This window comes from Clarias gariepinus, chromosome 26, assembly GCF_024256425.1.
Source record: "Clarias gariepinus isolate MV-2021 ecotype Netherlands chromosome 26, CGAR_prim_01v2, whole genome shotgun sequence".
Lineage (NCBI taxonomy): Eukaryota > Metazoa > Chordata > Actinopteri > Siluriformes > Clariidae > Clarias > Clarias gariepinus.
The window spans coordinates 18,882,565-18,899,653 of NC_071125.1; the positions used below are offsets into that span (position 1 = coordinate 18,882,565).

At 39.7% G+C, this 17,089-nt stretch overlaps 1 protein-coding gene across 3 annotated transcripts in view; it reads right to left on the reverse strand.

The window, feature by feature from the left end:
* Positions 1–9,771: 9,771 nt before the first annotated feature.
* Positions 9,772–17,089, reverse strand: part of LOC128513976 (anion exchange protein 2-like) — a 51,497-nt gene continuing 44,179 nt past the window's right edge. For all 3 annotated transcript variants that reach the window (XM_053487568.1, XM_053487569.1, XM_053487570.1), the window contains one exon: positions 9,772–12,224. In XM_053487568.1, coding sequence (XP_053343543.1) covers positions 12,144–12,224 — 81 coding nt within the window. In that variant the 3' untranslated portion in view covers positions 9,772–12,143. The remainder of the gene's footprint in view (positions 12,225–17,089) is intronic.

Below are 17,089 nucleotides of genomic sequence, written 5' to 3' on the forward strand. Positions count from 1 at the left end.
CCTGGTGATGGCTGGTTTGTGGATGCAGTGGATATATGGCTTTGGACTATCCTGAATCTTATCCTGGTATGTCTTGTAGCAGGTCATGCAGTCTATCAGAGGCTGGGAACAAAAAAAAAAAAAACACAAGTACTTACTTACATAAACAATTTCATCTGCTCACATAATGTACATAACTGGTTGAGCCTGTAAATTTGAAAGAAAATGTCAACTCACCCTGTCGTTTCTAAAGGCACACTTGCTTGAATCTGCAGCATTAGTTCCTTTAGCACATCGGGTTGCCTTCAAATAGAAGTGATGAGAAAGGTATTTTGTTCCAAATCCACCCTGACAACAAGACAAAGAGAAAGGAAAAAAAAGACAACATGAAAAGAAAACATTTCTATATGCCATGATGCCTGCTTTTACATTTCTAACCGATTCCTATTCTTTCTCTCACCTTGGACATTAAGATTTTACAGGATTTACAGGAAAATCACAGTTAGATTTTCCTGTAAATCCTGAAACTATTGTCATTGTTTTGTGATCTGCTGGTCAAGCGCATTTAATCAGGAAACTGATGCAAAAAGAGGAACAGAAAAAGCTATGTGTTTAGATTAGTTCGATATATTTTAGGGATCAGTTACAGATTAATGGGCAAACATTATAAATCAGATACAGATTAAAGAGAAATCAAAGAAGTCTGATGTAATTTAGAAATCAGTTACAGTTTTGCAAGTCCAAGAAAATTTAGAACACACACTCACGTCTACATCCGATGCCTTGACGCTCTTTAAGAACCGGAAGTGATGCTGCACACCTTGGTGTGCGTTAATCTGCTCCACTGCCAGCTCTACACCGGCCCTATAGCCTTCAGAGAGCTTCATCAGATCCTGAGCAGTAGCACTCCACACACAGCCGAACAGCACCACCAAAAACAGTGAAGACATCTTACACATGCAATACTCTGCAATCAGTTAGACTGATGTTCTGCCTTTGCTGTTAAAGTGACACCCGACGAGAACGGCAGAGACAAAGAAGTAAAGTCAGGCGTTTCTGATTCACTGAGGATTAATTCCTTTGGAATCCCACAGTTAAGGAGAAAAACAGGAAAGTGCTTATGCAACAGGAAACACTCGACTTACCCCTCCCCCCTTGTCTTTGTCTCTAAATCTCCTGAAGCTCTTTCTCTTTCTTTTCTAAATCCAGCCCTGATTTCCTGGAAGTAATGTTGGGCGTTACACATCATTTGTTAAACATCCATTTTAGATATAAACACATAAAGCATAGAATGAACATATTTTCCCTGCATATATCTCTCAATGTGGCAAGGACACTTAGTCATTCACTGTATTCTAAGATTATGTCCCTCCGCAACAGAGACTGTCCATTTTGTCCAGATTGTCTTACTCTACACATTTTTCACTTTTTCAATTTCTGTCCTTCTCCGTCTCTCTTTTTCTAGTTAAACAAGAAACGCATGCACTTCAGCACTTCATGTACTGTATTGATTGTATCCTATATTGTGTTAGCACCATCTACTGTTCAACAGAACGTATTTCTTCCCTCATGTTTAAAATGATGTGTGCATTAATAATAGTAGCCTGTAGATACAGCAATGAGGATAAACAGTTATTTTTATTAAGGATGTCACCTTTATTGAATTAACTCACATTCACATGAGAACCACATCCAATTTAGCCTTAGCGTAATTCGGAGCACATTCAATAGGTCACACACACCCTAACACACAACCCTGGCCGAAGCCACTAACCCAAACACCCTTCCCCGACAGGGTGAACACATTGAAACCCCCCGCAATGCATGATGGTCGTCAGCTGCCGCTCCGCCCACGCCACAGTATATTCAAAGGTCCTCTTTAAATTCTAGGTGTTCTTGTGCAAAAATAGAATAAAAATCATCCAATCATAACAGATCTTATTTCACAAATATAAAATCAGTCAAACAATAACATACACCTTTTTTCAGCGTGCCATTATTTATTTAACGAAAATAAAGCAAAGGAAAAATTCTTATAAACATTTGAGCAATTTTAAGCACTCCAATGATTCAATAGTTCACCATTATAATATGCTATTATTTATAATTATAGTTATCTTTATAATTTAAAACATTGCTTCAGTTCATTTGGGTTCATGGTTGGACTTTTACCTTTTTTGTGCATTCAACATTGTTTAAAAAAAAAATCAGGAAAGGCCATGGAATTAGAAACTGTATTCAAACTTTTGACAGGTAGTGTATCCTAACATATGCATGCTTCAACAGTTGTTATTTATGCTCTTTTTTAAAACTTAAATTAAAGCATGGAAGCAATGTGCAGTATATATGTTCCCTCTAAATATGTCAATAGTCACACCATCATGTGACCATGATTAATTAATTAATTAATTTATTTATTTATTTATTTATCGCATATACTTTTATGTTGAAGTGTGTACACAACTTTTTGGGCCCTTTGTATATATGAATTTTGAATGATGTCTACTGTCACCATGAACAATTGTCTACTTGACATACTGTAATTTACATCATACTTTATCCTTTCTCTTAAAAGATTCCAATAATTCTGATGTTGATTGTTAAGAGGTATTGGGAAACGTCAAAGGTAATGGGAAACAGGATATAAACAGTGAACAGGAAGTGCGTTTGTGTGTGTGTGTGTGTGTGTGTGTGTGTGTGTGTGTGTGTGTGTGTGTGTGCGCGTGTGTGTGCGCGCATGTGTGTGTGCACGTGCATTTGTGTGTGTGTTCAGGGCCAAATCTTTGTGGCATCCTACAGATTACCTGTTCCTTTCGATGCTGAATCAATAATCAATGTTGTTTTTTTCTGTTTGACATTTTAGAAAATTTTAAAAGCTTACTTACTAGAAAGTTCCTTGGTTCAGTTTGTTTATATTAAAGCTTACTATTATTATTTAGTATTATGCTTTTTTAGTATTATGCCTGATTGTGGTTTAGTTTGATTAACTACCACTGATTACTGATTATACACAAACCAACTTCAGATTATTTTATTTTGAGCCACAAATTGTTACTCAGATCCAGTTGAGGCCAGAAGAGTCATAGCTCCACTGCTGATTGACATTTTGTTGCAGTGTTCAATTCGAGAAGACTCCATCTCCTTCAGACAAAACAAAGGTTATTAGAGTATGATACAATGTTTCTAAAGAATTAATAACAATCAGATCATTCCTTGTACATGAGGAGTTTTATAAACATAAAGGAGCTACAAAGCATAGTATTACCATGATATAGGATTGCAGAACTGTGCAAAAGTATTGAGCCAACGCCTTCTACTATGTCTTATTAGTAAAAACATTAAATGATATAGATTAAATTAAAAAATGGTAAAAAATGTTTTACAAGATGCAAAGCTACACAATTTAAATCTGATTGTTTGTGTAACAACCTCAGCAGCAACCTCATCCTGGACATCCATGATCATTCACACCAAACAAAAAGTGTCCTTAGAAATTTAAATGAATATATTGTCTTCTGGGAATAAGTGAGCAGGATTATTGTCACAGAGCAAAAACTCTAGGCTACAAGATTCAGTTTACAAAAGTCTTGTAGGAAAATGTTATGAACGCCTTTTGTTGGCTTATATGTTGTTGTTTTTTTCAATAACCATGCAAAACCGTTATTTTCTTCAAAATACAAACTTGTACATTCATTCTGCTCACATCTTATTGTAGCTCAGTTTGGGCTGAATACAGTGTAATCAGACTTTAGCTATAAGAAACTAAAAATGTAAAAATGTCAGAACATTTCTTCAGAGCCCCCAAAACACTTGCAGACTCCTAATGTACAGGGAACGGATTGAAAATGAGATATAAAAATGTGAGACACAGAAAATTCATGGAGAACTATTCCTCAAGGCTACATAAAAAAAAAAAAAGAAAGAAGAAAATCCGGCTTTTTGGACGCAAAAAAAGACTTTTGCACAGATCTGTATCAATACAACATTTTAAAAATATTGTATAATGCCTGTTTGTGGTTCTGAGTTAATTATGGTGATTGACAATAGAATGTCTGGTTTAAGCTTATAGGAAGATTATGATGGCTATCATGGCCACTCTTTTTTCACTTTAATCCACTTCTGTCACCCAAGGACAGGAATCTGGCCTGCAGTGGGCACAGACTCAACCAGGACAGCCCAATATTGAAAAATGCCATCTGGATGTTTTATTTATTTATTTATTTATTTATTTCCACTATGTTTTGTGTACAAGAAATGACCCAATTTATTTTATTTGTGTGAAATAATTGATTTATCAGAACCTGCGTGAGCATGGGTTTATGGACGCAGTGTATATATGGTTTTGGTTCCATCTGAATCTCGTTATTGAACATCTTATAGCAGACAGCACAGTCAATCATAGGCTGGTATGACAAAAAAAAAAAAAGATTATTGTCATGTACCTCATGCTTCATATCCAATGATGTCATTGTAACTAATTACAAAGTATAAATAAACTAAATATAACTACTAATTTACATGGTGTTTATTCAATCCCAATGCAGTCCACCTTTGTTTGACACATTGCATCAGTATTCTCACTTACTCTGTCATTTCTGAACACACACTTCTTCGAGTCAGCATTTTCAGTTCCACGGTTGCATTTTGTGGCTTTTAGATAAAAGTGATGGTAAAAGTAGTTCACGTTAAATCCTGCCTATGGAGATAAAACATCAATTAGACATTCATTAAAAGAGGTCATCACTAAGTAAATACATTACAAATACATACATACAATAAATACATACAATAAATACATTACTGTAATTAAAATTGTACAATTTTGCATCTTGCACATTCTAACATACAATAGCAGTTCAATCACAATTAATTTCTCTAGAAAAAGGAAAATGAAACTGTGATTGGCCTTGCGTATGGAACTCATGTGAGAACTGCTGATACAGAAAATGAATTAATACACTATTCTTTATACTAATTTATAATAAATATGGTGGATGTTCAAATCAAATCAGGACTTTTGATTTGCAGATTTTGATATGAAGAGTAACAGAACACAGTTATAAAAGTAAAAACTTCTTTTATTTCTCTATATCATCCTTTGCTACTTTAATTCCCTGTTTCACTAGTGCTTGAATATCATCAAGGTGGAAAGGTTTTTCAGTATGCAAGAGCCATGATCTGACTTCCTGCATTACATCTGTAACGCTGGCCTCCTGATGCATCACAAAAGGAAGTTTGTGACAAGTTAAAATTGCTAAATGCTTACAAGAATAGCTAAAGTGGGCTGCCAGCCACCTCGGCTGGGATCGTCATTCAAGGACGTACAGTATAGTCCTCTTCAAAACATTTACACTATTTAAATGTTTTACTACAGTTAAGAGTCATTGTACTGTGTTGGAATCTTTTTTGTAAATGTTGATCACTTATGCCTTTATCCCTTTATGCCACTTACAAGAAAATTCATCACAAGCCCTGGTTTGACTTTAACACCCCTTGTATAATAAATTATCATAAATACTAAAAAAATAAAATACAAAAACTTAAGCTGCTGGTCCAAGTCCAGTGTGTGTGTGAGAAAGCGGGAGATAAAGTCAGTAAGTGACTGAATAAGAGGGAGAGAAAGAGAGAAATGTGTGTTCCTACATACAGTAAGAGGTTTTTTTTTTTTGTACAAGCTAAGTATATTTCAGGATTATTTCAATATTGTATCAACACTGATTAATAAATTCAGAGCTAATCCTAAAATTAATTTACTATGATGCTAGTCTAAATTTTAGTCTTATCTACCAGAGAATTTAAAAAGATTACCCTATATGGTACAGATAAGATGTTGCAAGCCATTCAGAATTAAATGTTTTAGGATAAGTAAACAACTTGGATGAGGCAATAAATTGACCTTGATATTGATCTGATCCAATGTTACTTAAATGCATTGAACAATCCCTGGAGGTGTCTTAGGCGGAACGGATATAAAACATGACTGGCAATTGCAAAGAAACACATTTAAAAACAAAAAAAAAGCATTGATACCTCAATGGTAGACTGCTTCTGGCTTTTGAAGAAGAGGAAATGGTGCTGCACGGCATTATGTGAGTTAACCTGCTTCTCTGCCAGTGTCACTCCTTTCTTGTAGAATTCTGAGAGGTTCATAAATTCATTTTGGGCTTGAGAATAATTAAATAACACAACAACAATGAAACACACAACTTGTGGTAATACCGCCATCCTCGAACACTCTTCACACGCTCTGAACTCCACAGAGTACAGTTCATGCTCTGAAGATCAAAACAGGTTACATATTAACACAATGCTTGCACAGAACATCCAGAATCTGGCTTTGATTTGTTGTTGAGGCTGGATTGATTGATTTTGTGGCCTTTGATCAAACTTTAAGGGTCAACCTTTAGCAGGCAGGAAAAGCACATATGATGTGACATTTTAAGCAGTAAAGCTTACAAAATTTTTCATAGAGGTATTATTTTTTCTTGTAGGAGACTGGCAATAAAACATATTACACACTTTTGATATACTGTTTCCCATACATAGACATTGGCGAAGCTAAGGGCAATTTTTTTCCCTCACCCTATTATCAATAATGTCAGCATATTTTTTATTGTTGGAATCATAATGAAATGCAACATCTATGAAAAAAAGAAGTGTAATTGAAGTGTAAAAAATATTTTTCATAGCATAGGTACCATGGCAGTGTGATAGAACCTGGACCATATAAAACAATGGGAAATGGTTCAACCATGTAAAGTAGTATGTTACTGTGGAATGTACCAGGATGCTGTCTAAAATGTTATACATATTTATACACCATAATGGTACTATTTATATACAGTGGGGCAAAAAAGTATTTAGTCAGCCACCAATTGTGCAAGTTTTCCCACTTAAAAAGATTAGAGAGGCCTGTAATTTTCATTATAGGTACCCTAACTTCTACTTCTTCTTTGTTTGTCTTTCAGCTGTTCCCTTTCAGGGGTCGCCACAGCGAATCATCTGCCTCCTTCTAACCCTATCCTCTGCATCCTCTTCTCTCACACCAACTAACTTCATGTGTTCTCTTACTGCATCCATAAATCTCCTCTTTGGTCTTCCTCTAGACCTCCTGCCTGGCAGTTCAAACCTCAGCATGCTTCTACCGATATATTCACAATCTCTTCTCTAAACATGTCCAAACCACCTCAATCTGGCCTCTCTGACTTTATCTTCAAAACATCTAACATGGGTTGTCCCTCTGATAAACTCATTCTTAATCCTATCCATCCTTGTCACACCCAAGGAGAACCTCAACATCTTCAGCTCTGCTACCTCCAACTCTGCCTCCTGTCTTTTCTTCAGTGCCGCTGTCTCTAAGCCGTAGCATTGCTGGTCTCACCACTGTCCTGTACACCTTTCCTTTCATTCTCGCTGATACTCTTTTATCGCACAACACACACCTGACACTTTTCTCCACTCATTTCAACCTGTCTGTACCCGCCTCTTCACCTCCTTTCCACACTCTCCGTTGCTCTGGACTCTAAGTACTTAAAGTCCTGCACCTTCTTTACCTCTGCTCCCTGTATTCTCACTGTTTCACTGTTTCTCTTGGGTTCCTCTCATTCATACACATGTATTCCGTCTTGCTGCGGCTAACCTTGATTCCTCTGCTTTCCAGAGCATACCTCCACCTCTCCAAATTTTCCTCCACCTGTTCCCTGCTCTCGCTATAAAGCACAATGTCATCTGCAGACATTATAGTCCATGGAGACTCCTCTCTAACCTCATCTGTCATCCTTTCCATCACCAGAGCAAACAAAAAAGGGCTTAGAGCCGATCCTTGATGCAGACCCACCTCCACCTTGAACTCTTCTGTCACACATACAGCACATCTCACCACTGTCCTACAGCTCTCATACATGTCCTGCACCACTCTAACATACTTCTCTGACACTCCAGACTTCCTTATACAACATTACACCTTGTCTTTCAGCACCCTGTTGTACGCTTTCTCCAAATCTACAAAGACATAATGCAACTCTTTATCACCTTCTCTGTACTTCTCCTCCAGTATCCTCAAGGCAAATACTGCATCTGATGTACTCTTTCTAAGAATAAAACCATAATGCTGCTCACAAATGCTCACCTCTGCCCTTAACCTTGCTCCCACTACTCTTTTCCACAGCTTCATTGTATGGCTCATTAGCTTTATTCCTCTGTAGTTGCCGCAGCTCTGCACATCTCCCTTGTTCTTGAAAATCGGCACCGATACACTTCTTCTCCATTCCTCTGGAATCCTCTCACTCTTCATCCTCTTCAACACCCTTCTCACCTGGGTATGCCACACTTGGCGGCGTGGATATATAAGGGTCCTGATACCTCCACACTTCGTGCGATCATTTAGGGAGCACCAGTAAGGTATCAGGGCCAAAGACAAAGACCAAAGAAAGAAAGAAAGAAAGAAAGAAAGAAAGAAAGAAAGAAAAAGAAAGACACAGACAGAGAGACAAAGCTGTTGAAAGACGGAGGCAAAGCCCCAGCCTCTGTCTGTCTAAAATGCCGGCTAGGGAGAGAGAGCAAGCAAGAAAGCGGCACGCATCAGTCCAGTGTGCACGCTCAGGTTAAGTGATATATATATATATATATATATATATATATATATATATATATATACAGTACACAACCGTTTAAAAGTTTGGGATCACTGGCAAATTTCTTTGTTTTTGTTTATTGATTTATTTTTAACATTCTAAAACAATACTGGTGATTTCAAAACTATAAAATAACACATATGGAATTAGATAATTACGTAACAACAACAAAAACAACAGTTAGTTGTTATTTTAAGACACAGAGATCAGCCATTCTGTAACAGTTCTGTTCTTGCAAGAACAGTATTGTCAAGTGCATTTGCAAAATCCGTCAAGCACCATAATGAAACTGGCTCTCATAAAGCCCATCCCAGGAGGGCGAGACCAAAACCTACCTCTGCCGCAGACGAGAAGTTCATTTAAAGTTATCAGCCTAAAAAGTGACCAATTAACAGCACCTCAGATTAGAGGCGTTATGAAGTCTGTACAGAACATAAGTAGCAGACACATCTCACCATTAACTGTTCAAAGGAGATTAATGCATTTTTTGGACGCCTTCCTTTACAATGTAGAAAGAAATAAAAATCAGGAATGATCATGGAGTTAGAAAGTGGCCCCAAACTTTTAAAAGGTAGTGTGTACAGTATATACTGCTCAAAAAAAATAAAGGGAACACTTAGTTCCAGTTTGACTTGAACGCCTCCCATATGTGTATGCATGGTTCAATTCAAACCAGGACTAAGCTATAGTAAGTGTTTGCTTAATATATATATATATAAACTTTTGAAGTACTTAGGAGAACCTTCCCCATAAGTGAAAAAGATTTGAATGAATATTTTTACTGTTGAAAAAACAGCGCTAAAGTGTATAAGTGAATTTCAACATGCTGAAGTTGTTTTAAGACCAAACATGATGTTTATCCCATCTACTTTTTCAATATTTCATTACTCATCTCCTATTACTGAACAGTTAGTGTATTCGGCTGACGATGAAAGAAGTACAACTTAAACATAAAAAAGTGTAAGATACTCAACCATACAAAACTTTATTTGTTCAGTTCTGAGATGTTAGGCAGAGAGTTCTGCTGTACAGTAAGACAGGCAGATGTGTATACAGGCTTCAGCCTGAAATAATAATATAACTGATTACATTAAATATAAATATTTTATATATACTGTAATATAATGACTTTAATAAATTTTCTAAAAATGCATGAGACTGAAAAGAATTACATATTTATTTATAACAGAAAAAATCAATTAAAACATACAATTCATTATCATGTAATCAAAAACCGTATTAATGCTAAATCTGACAAAGGAAAACAAAATGATGTGCACGTTAATAAACAGATAAATGAACAAATAAAAGATTGTATACTCGTCTTTCGCCACCCTCATATATGTATAAATAATTATGTAAAAAAAATAATAAACCTACCAATTTTTGTAATTAGTATAATTTTTTTACCTTGCAGTTGACTAAATAGCGTTACAGCAAAAATTCTAAGCAATATATAGCTAGCTAGCTAAGTAGTTAGCTAATATTGATCTGTAAAATATTGGAAAAGTAAAGTATTAAGTGCGTTAAGGGGCTATCACTATAAAACTAAACATTAGCTTTATGACATGGACAGCCAGCACTGTAACTTGGATGGGATTTTTAACGGATTTCAGATGATATGCACGAGAGCTAGTCAGCAGTTGAAATTGCATCGGTGTACTCACACTATTTTCAGTCAGTGTAGTACTGACTGTCACAAGCACTTTCTCTTAAACACTCAATGAAATATCTAACCAAAAACAATGATAAAAGCAAATATTGTTCTTTTAGAATTAGCATTGTGCTAATGAATGATTAAAACACATATATCGCTAGGTAGTGAAAAATTTAGATAGTTTTAGTGTTCTGGGTTTCTTCTAATGTTTTAATTAAACTATTTCTTAGGGAACTATTTCTTGTTTTAGAGCAAATATTAATGATAAGAATATTTTTCCTCCTTTTCCTCTGACTACACTAGGAATGCAAACATTCTGACTTTAAACACTTCTAAACTCCATTACGCTAGCTATAATCTAGCATCACAACACAATTTTAGAGGCACTCTTGTTACACCCTATATTATTTAATAATATAAGACTAAGTTAGATCAGAAACTTACACTACTGTACGTACAACCTAACTACCCAGATATGCTAAATATCTCTATTAAAACCTACCATCAGCTGGCTGAAGCATTATACTGTGTTTTGCTTGGTAATGCAAGGAAAAATTCATTTTGTATCACCTACAAAATGTTAACAGTGTTTTACATTCACATAAACCTATCAAACCTCTGATATATGCAGTCATGTTTGTCACAAAAAAGGCAAATGAAGTTGCCCTGTTGTGCTTTAGTAATATTACATTATACTGTAGTATGAAAATATGACTAGCTATCTACAGTATACTGTATATTTAAATCAACATTTAAAAATAAACTTTAGTTAATCTCTATTAAAAAATCTCTAGTTAAAAAAATACCACGGATGCTTTGGTCACATATTACTGGTGGATGAGTGATGGAGACCTGCACCAAAACTATGTCTACAGCTAATTAATTATCAATAAATTGTCTGCTATTATTGGCAACAGAGGGGTAACTAATTTGGCATCAAGCGTGTAAATACTTCCAACACAATGAAGCAAACACACTATTCATCCACACTGATCAGCCATAACATTAAAACCACCTAGGTTTTGGCCATCATTCCAAAAGGCCTATAGGGGTGTGTGAGTGGTGTCTGATAGAACATTGGCAGTGGATCCTTTGGGTGCCGTGAGTTGCAGGGTTGGTGCTCGATTGGATTGGGATCTGGGGAATTTGGAGACTGGGTGAATGGGCTTGGAATCATTGCCTGACGGGCCACATGCCCAGCAGACTGTAGTGCACTCTGAGTTCTGGTGCCTTTTTGTCATGTCCTGCATTGACTTTTTTTCAGCAATTTGTGCTGCATTGGCTTTTGCGTTGGATCAGACCAGATGGACTGGCCTTTGCTTCCTGTGGGCATTGGGTACCTGTGATCCTGTCCATAGTTTGCTGGTGGATAGTTGTTCTTAAATGTTGTTCTTAACATCAACTGACAGTGGTCATAACATTATGGCTGATCAGTATATACAATATAGAGGTTTTGATTCAAGCTTACACATATACTGTACTGTATATACACCCACACTTAATCAAGGTAATCATAACATTACATTCAAATTAATTAATTATTTTCACAAAAGCTTGTAGTATAGTAATGGTAGTAATGTATTACATCCTAATACTTTTTTGTTAACTGACTCAACTGATGGTTTTTAAGTCAGCTTGCTTTTTTTAATTCAATATGTCAATTTATTTTTTTTCATGGCAAGAAGGCAAGCATTGAATTGGATTCTAACATTTTAAGTCTGGGTTTCTGTGCTGAGCAATGCTTGTTTCACAGTAAAGCTGAACAGCACATTTTCTTCACCCTGATTTCCCCTGGCAGTGAAATGAAAATAAGAACAATCCAAACATGAGTGAATACACAGGACGATGATGAGTGTAATAAGCACAGCTGAGTATCACACAGGCATGTGCATCTCTGTGTACTCGTCCACTCCCTCTTTTTCATCAAAAGTGGGCTCAGCATCGTCCGCATCGAGCTGCGAAGAAACATGAGACAAGAATAAGACAACTGTTTTAACAGCTTTATCTATCTACCTATTTATTAATCTGCAGGTTTGTTTGTGTAAACTAATTAACACAAATTTAATGAACAGCTTCATGACAATAGATCTAACTGTTATCTTTCCTCTTCTGCTCTCCCCTCTTCTGTTCTCTCTCCCCCTATCTCTTTTGCCTATCTCCCCCTCTCTCTCTTTCCTCTCTCTGTTGAGCTACACATGTCGTTCCTGAGCTGCCAGTGATCCAGCTGTGGTTTTATGTTTTTTGGATACAATCAGCGTTAGCACCAGGACATCCCTTTCAGACAGCTTCCTTTTGTGTCCACAGTTACTCCTGTTGGATGTGGTTCGTCCTTCTTATGGTATATGCTGACATTACCCTGAATACCGTAGCTTCTCTCTCTGCCCTCCGGACCTGTCTGACCCATCCTGGTGCCCCGCTTCTGGTTGGAGATCTCGTCGCATAGATGCCCCGTGTGTCTCTTTGGAGTGCGTCTGGTGTCTGGGGATGGTTTGACTCTACCACGAAGACAGTTCTGGCCTCACCTAGTGTTGGCAGCTAATTCTCTGAGGACTTGACTTGGCTGCGGTTGCTCGATAGTTCAAGATTGCAATTGTCTCCAATAACTACCTGGACTCCATATTAACATCAATTAACATCAACTGTTATAGCTGAACTGCCTGCCATCTAACACACTGTATAAATGCAGATCAATTCCTGCTTTCTGTTTCACCCAAATGAGGAAGGGTTCCCTGTTGAGTCCGGTTCCTCTCAAGGTTTCTTCCTTTTACCATTTTAGTGAGTTTTTCCTTGCCACTGTCGCCCGCGCCTTGCTCACCAGGGACAATCTGCTCATCTTGATTTATGCACACTTACATTCCATACAGACTTAAATTGTGACAATTGTTAAAAGCCCTATACAAATAAAATTGAATTGAATTGAATTGAATAGATCGATGGGGCCTTTTCCAATCCTCTGTCAGCGTCTGCTTAGTTTAGTCTCCTTGTCCAGACAAAGCTTTACAAACATGGTGTATCAGGGCATAAACAATCATTATATAAGAACCTGAGTCAACTGAGGGGCCTTATTTGAGTCAGCAACTTCAAGGTTTAGAGGTTATGTCAACATACAGGTGTTGGACAATGAAACTGAAACACTGGGCAATTTAGTGTTGGAGGTTTCATGGCTAAATTTGACCAGCCTGGTGGCCAATCTTTATTGATTGCACATTCCACCAGTAAGAGCAGAGTGTGAAGGTTTACGTAGCAGAACAATAGCACAGTTTTGCTTAAAATATTGCAATGCACTAAATTATGGGTGACATATCAGAAAAAGACACATTGTTGATGCACGTCTCACCGGCGCATCTGTGACCAAGACAGCAAGTCTTTGAGATGTATCAAGCTACGGTATTCAGGGTAATGTCAGCATACCATAAAAAGGACGAACCACATCCAACAGGAGTAACTGTGGACACAAGAGGAAGCTGTCTGAAAGGGATGTCCTGGTGCTAACGCTGATTGTATCCAAAAAACATAAAACCACAGCTGCCCAACTCACTGCAGAATTAAATGTGCACCTCAACTCTCGTGTTTCCACCAAAACTGTTCTTCCGGAGCTCCGTAGGGTTAATGTACATGGCCGGGCTACTATAACCAAATCTTTGGTCACTCGTGCCAATGCCAAATGTCGGTTTCAATGGTGCCAGCAGCGAAAATCTTAGGCTGTGGACAATGTGAAACGTCTCGGGTTACTTTGTTGTAACCCTCTTCCCTGAAAAGGCGGGAACGAGATGCTGCGTGAAAACGCTATGGGAATATCTTTTCGTGTTGCCGGTTGTGAAGCATGTGTGTACCAAACACGCCAAATTTTGGCTTTTATAACCTCGGTCAGGTGACGTCATCTGATTAGATGCACCTGCAGGTTAGAAATAGGAGTGAGCTGGCAACATTCCTCAGATTGATTGTCTGAACGGACGTCCGGTCACGTGGGCAGTGCGGCATTGGGACGCAGCATCTCGTTCCCGCCTTTTCAGGGAACAGGGTTACAACAAAGTAACCCGAGACGTTCCCTTTCAAAGGCTACACTCGATGCTGCGTGAAAACGCTATGGGAACGAGAGTACCAAAGTCGCCGCAGTGCGAGTGTCTGGACCCCGCATTGTGTAGCGTGTGCGCACAAGGCTGAGAGGTCACAGAACTATGTCTGGGAAGCTGACTCGAGGACTCGTGAGCCCGGAGTGACAGGAACATCCAGACTATAAAATCTAATAAATGTGTGCGGAGAGGACCAGCCCGCCGGGTCACACACTTGTTGCAGGGGAATACCTCTTGCTAGTGCAATAGATGAAGCAATCCCCCTGGTTGAATGAGCCCTGATTCCTAGAGGCGAAGTGAGCCCACGCGTCTCATAGGAGAGGGCAATAGCATCTCTCACCCAATGTGACATGGTCTGCGTAGTAGCGGCCGCTCCCCGGTTGCGGCCTCCATAGCAAATAAAGAGCTGCTCTGATCTATGCCATTGGCAGGTGCGGTGGACGTAAATCCGAAGAGCATGTACTGGACATAATAGGTGAAGTTTCTCCTGCTCCGAAGCTGTAAAAGGCGGAGGACAGAAGGCTTTAAGAACAACAGGGTGCATGTTTGAAAATAGAACTTTCGGGAGATAGTTCGGGTGAGGATGCAGAATGGCCTTGACTAGCCCAGGGGCAAAGTCCAGGCAGGATGGGGAGACTGACAAGGCGCGCAGATCCCCAATCCTCTTAAGAGAGGTAATGGCCATAAGAAAAACCATCTTAAGAGTCAGAAGCCTGTCAGGCGCTGACTCTAGCGGTTCGAAAGGAGTGTCAATTAGACCTTCGAGCACGATAGATAAATCCCATGAAGGGGTCGTGGCTCTAGTGGGTGGCCTCAAACATTTAGCTCCACGAATAAAACGGGCAACTAAAGGGTGTTTTCCCACAGTAATCCACTCGATTGGAACGTGGCAGGCTGAGATAGCGGCCACGTACGTCCTTAGGGTACTAGGGCACAAGCCCGAGGACAACTTATCTTGCAGGAACTTCCGCACTGAAACAATTTGGCAGTGGACTGGGTCTACCTGCTTCGTCATGCACCAACTTTCAAAAACATTCCATTTGAGGGCATAAGCTTTTCTAGTGGAGGGAGCTCTAGCGGCTAGAATAGTGTCAATAACGCTGGCTGGGAGACCAGCTTGACTTAGTTGGTCCCGTTCAGGGGCCAAACGTCGAGGTTCCAAAGCTCGGGTCGGGGATGAAATATTGTCCCCTGCGCCTGAGACAGAAGATCCCTCCTCACTGGAATCATCCAAGGTGAGCCATCGAGGAGAGATATTAGATCCGAGAACCATACTCTGGCCGGCCAACGGGGCGCTATCAGTAAGAGGCGCAAACCGTGTCGACGGACCCTCGCCAGGACTCCCGGAGCAGAGATATTGGCGGAAACGCATAAAGGCGTAAATTGGGCCACGTATGGGCCATCGCGTCCAGACCCAGGGGAGCTGGATGAGTCAGAGAGTAGTAGAGAGGACATTGTGCTGTCTCTTGGGAGGCAAAGAGGTCCACCTCTGCTGTAAAGAATCTTTCCCAGATTTGGCTGACTATGTCGGGTGGAGTTTCCATTCCCCGTTTGTCACAGCTTGTCTGGACAGTAAATCTGCTCCCACAATTTATGTGCCCTGGAATGTAAATCGCCCTGAGGGACAGGAACTTGTCCTGTGCCCAGAGCAGAACCTCATGCGCTAGCTCGTTCAAGCGGCGCGAGTGCAGTCCACCCTGGCGATTTATGTAGGAGACTACTGATGTATTGTCCACCCGCACTAGAACATGGTAGCCTCTCAGCTGCTGGAGGAAGTGCTGTAGGGCCAAAAATAGAGCCATCATTTCGAGGCAATTGATGTGCCATGCGAGAAGATGACCTCTCCAGCGCCCTTGAGCTGGACAGCCATCCAAGACCGCACCCCAGCCGGTAAGGGAAGCGTCTGTCGTTAGCATTTTGCGACGACAAGACGGACCTAGAGTGGGACCCAAAGTGAGAAACTGGGGTCTGAACCACATAGAAAAGGTACGACGTCCTTCGAGCGTAACCCTTATTCGCCTTCGGGGATTGGCCCTTGTATGAAATCCCCTGGCTCTTAGCCACAACTGAAAAGCTCTCATGTGCAGAAGGCCCAAAGGTATCACCGTGGATGCAGCTGCCATGAGGCCTAAACATTTTTGAAAGTGATAAATAGTCACTTCCTGGTCTAGTCTGATTTCCTCGAGGGCGCTGAGGATGGATTCGACACGAGCGGGAGACAATTGTGCCCGCATAGTGATCGAATCCCATCTGACGCCCAAGTATGTTGTCCTCTGAGCCGGAACGAGAACGCTTTTGGTAGCGTTGAGTCTCAATCCCAGCGAATGGAGATGAGCTAGGACGACATCGCGATGTCGGAGCGCTAGCTGCTGAGACTGGGCCAGGATTAGCCAGTCGTCTATGTAATTGAGAATACGGATGCCCTGGAGTCGCAAGGGAGCCAGGACAGCATCCATACATTTTGTATATGTGCGGGGTGACAGAGCTAGACCGAATGGAAGGACCTGATACTGGTAAGCTTCTCCCCCGAAAGCGAACCTCAGGAACTTCCTGTGTTGTGGCAAAACTTTTATGTGGAAGTATGCGTCCTTTAAATCTATCGTCACGAACCAATCTTCTGGTTGGATTTGTGAGACAATCATATTGATGGTTAACATCTTGAATCTGTACTTTTTGAGATAGCGGTTCAACCCGCGAAGATCCAAAATCGGACGCAGCCCCCCCCGCCTTTTTTGAGAACCAGAAAG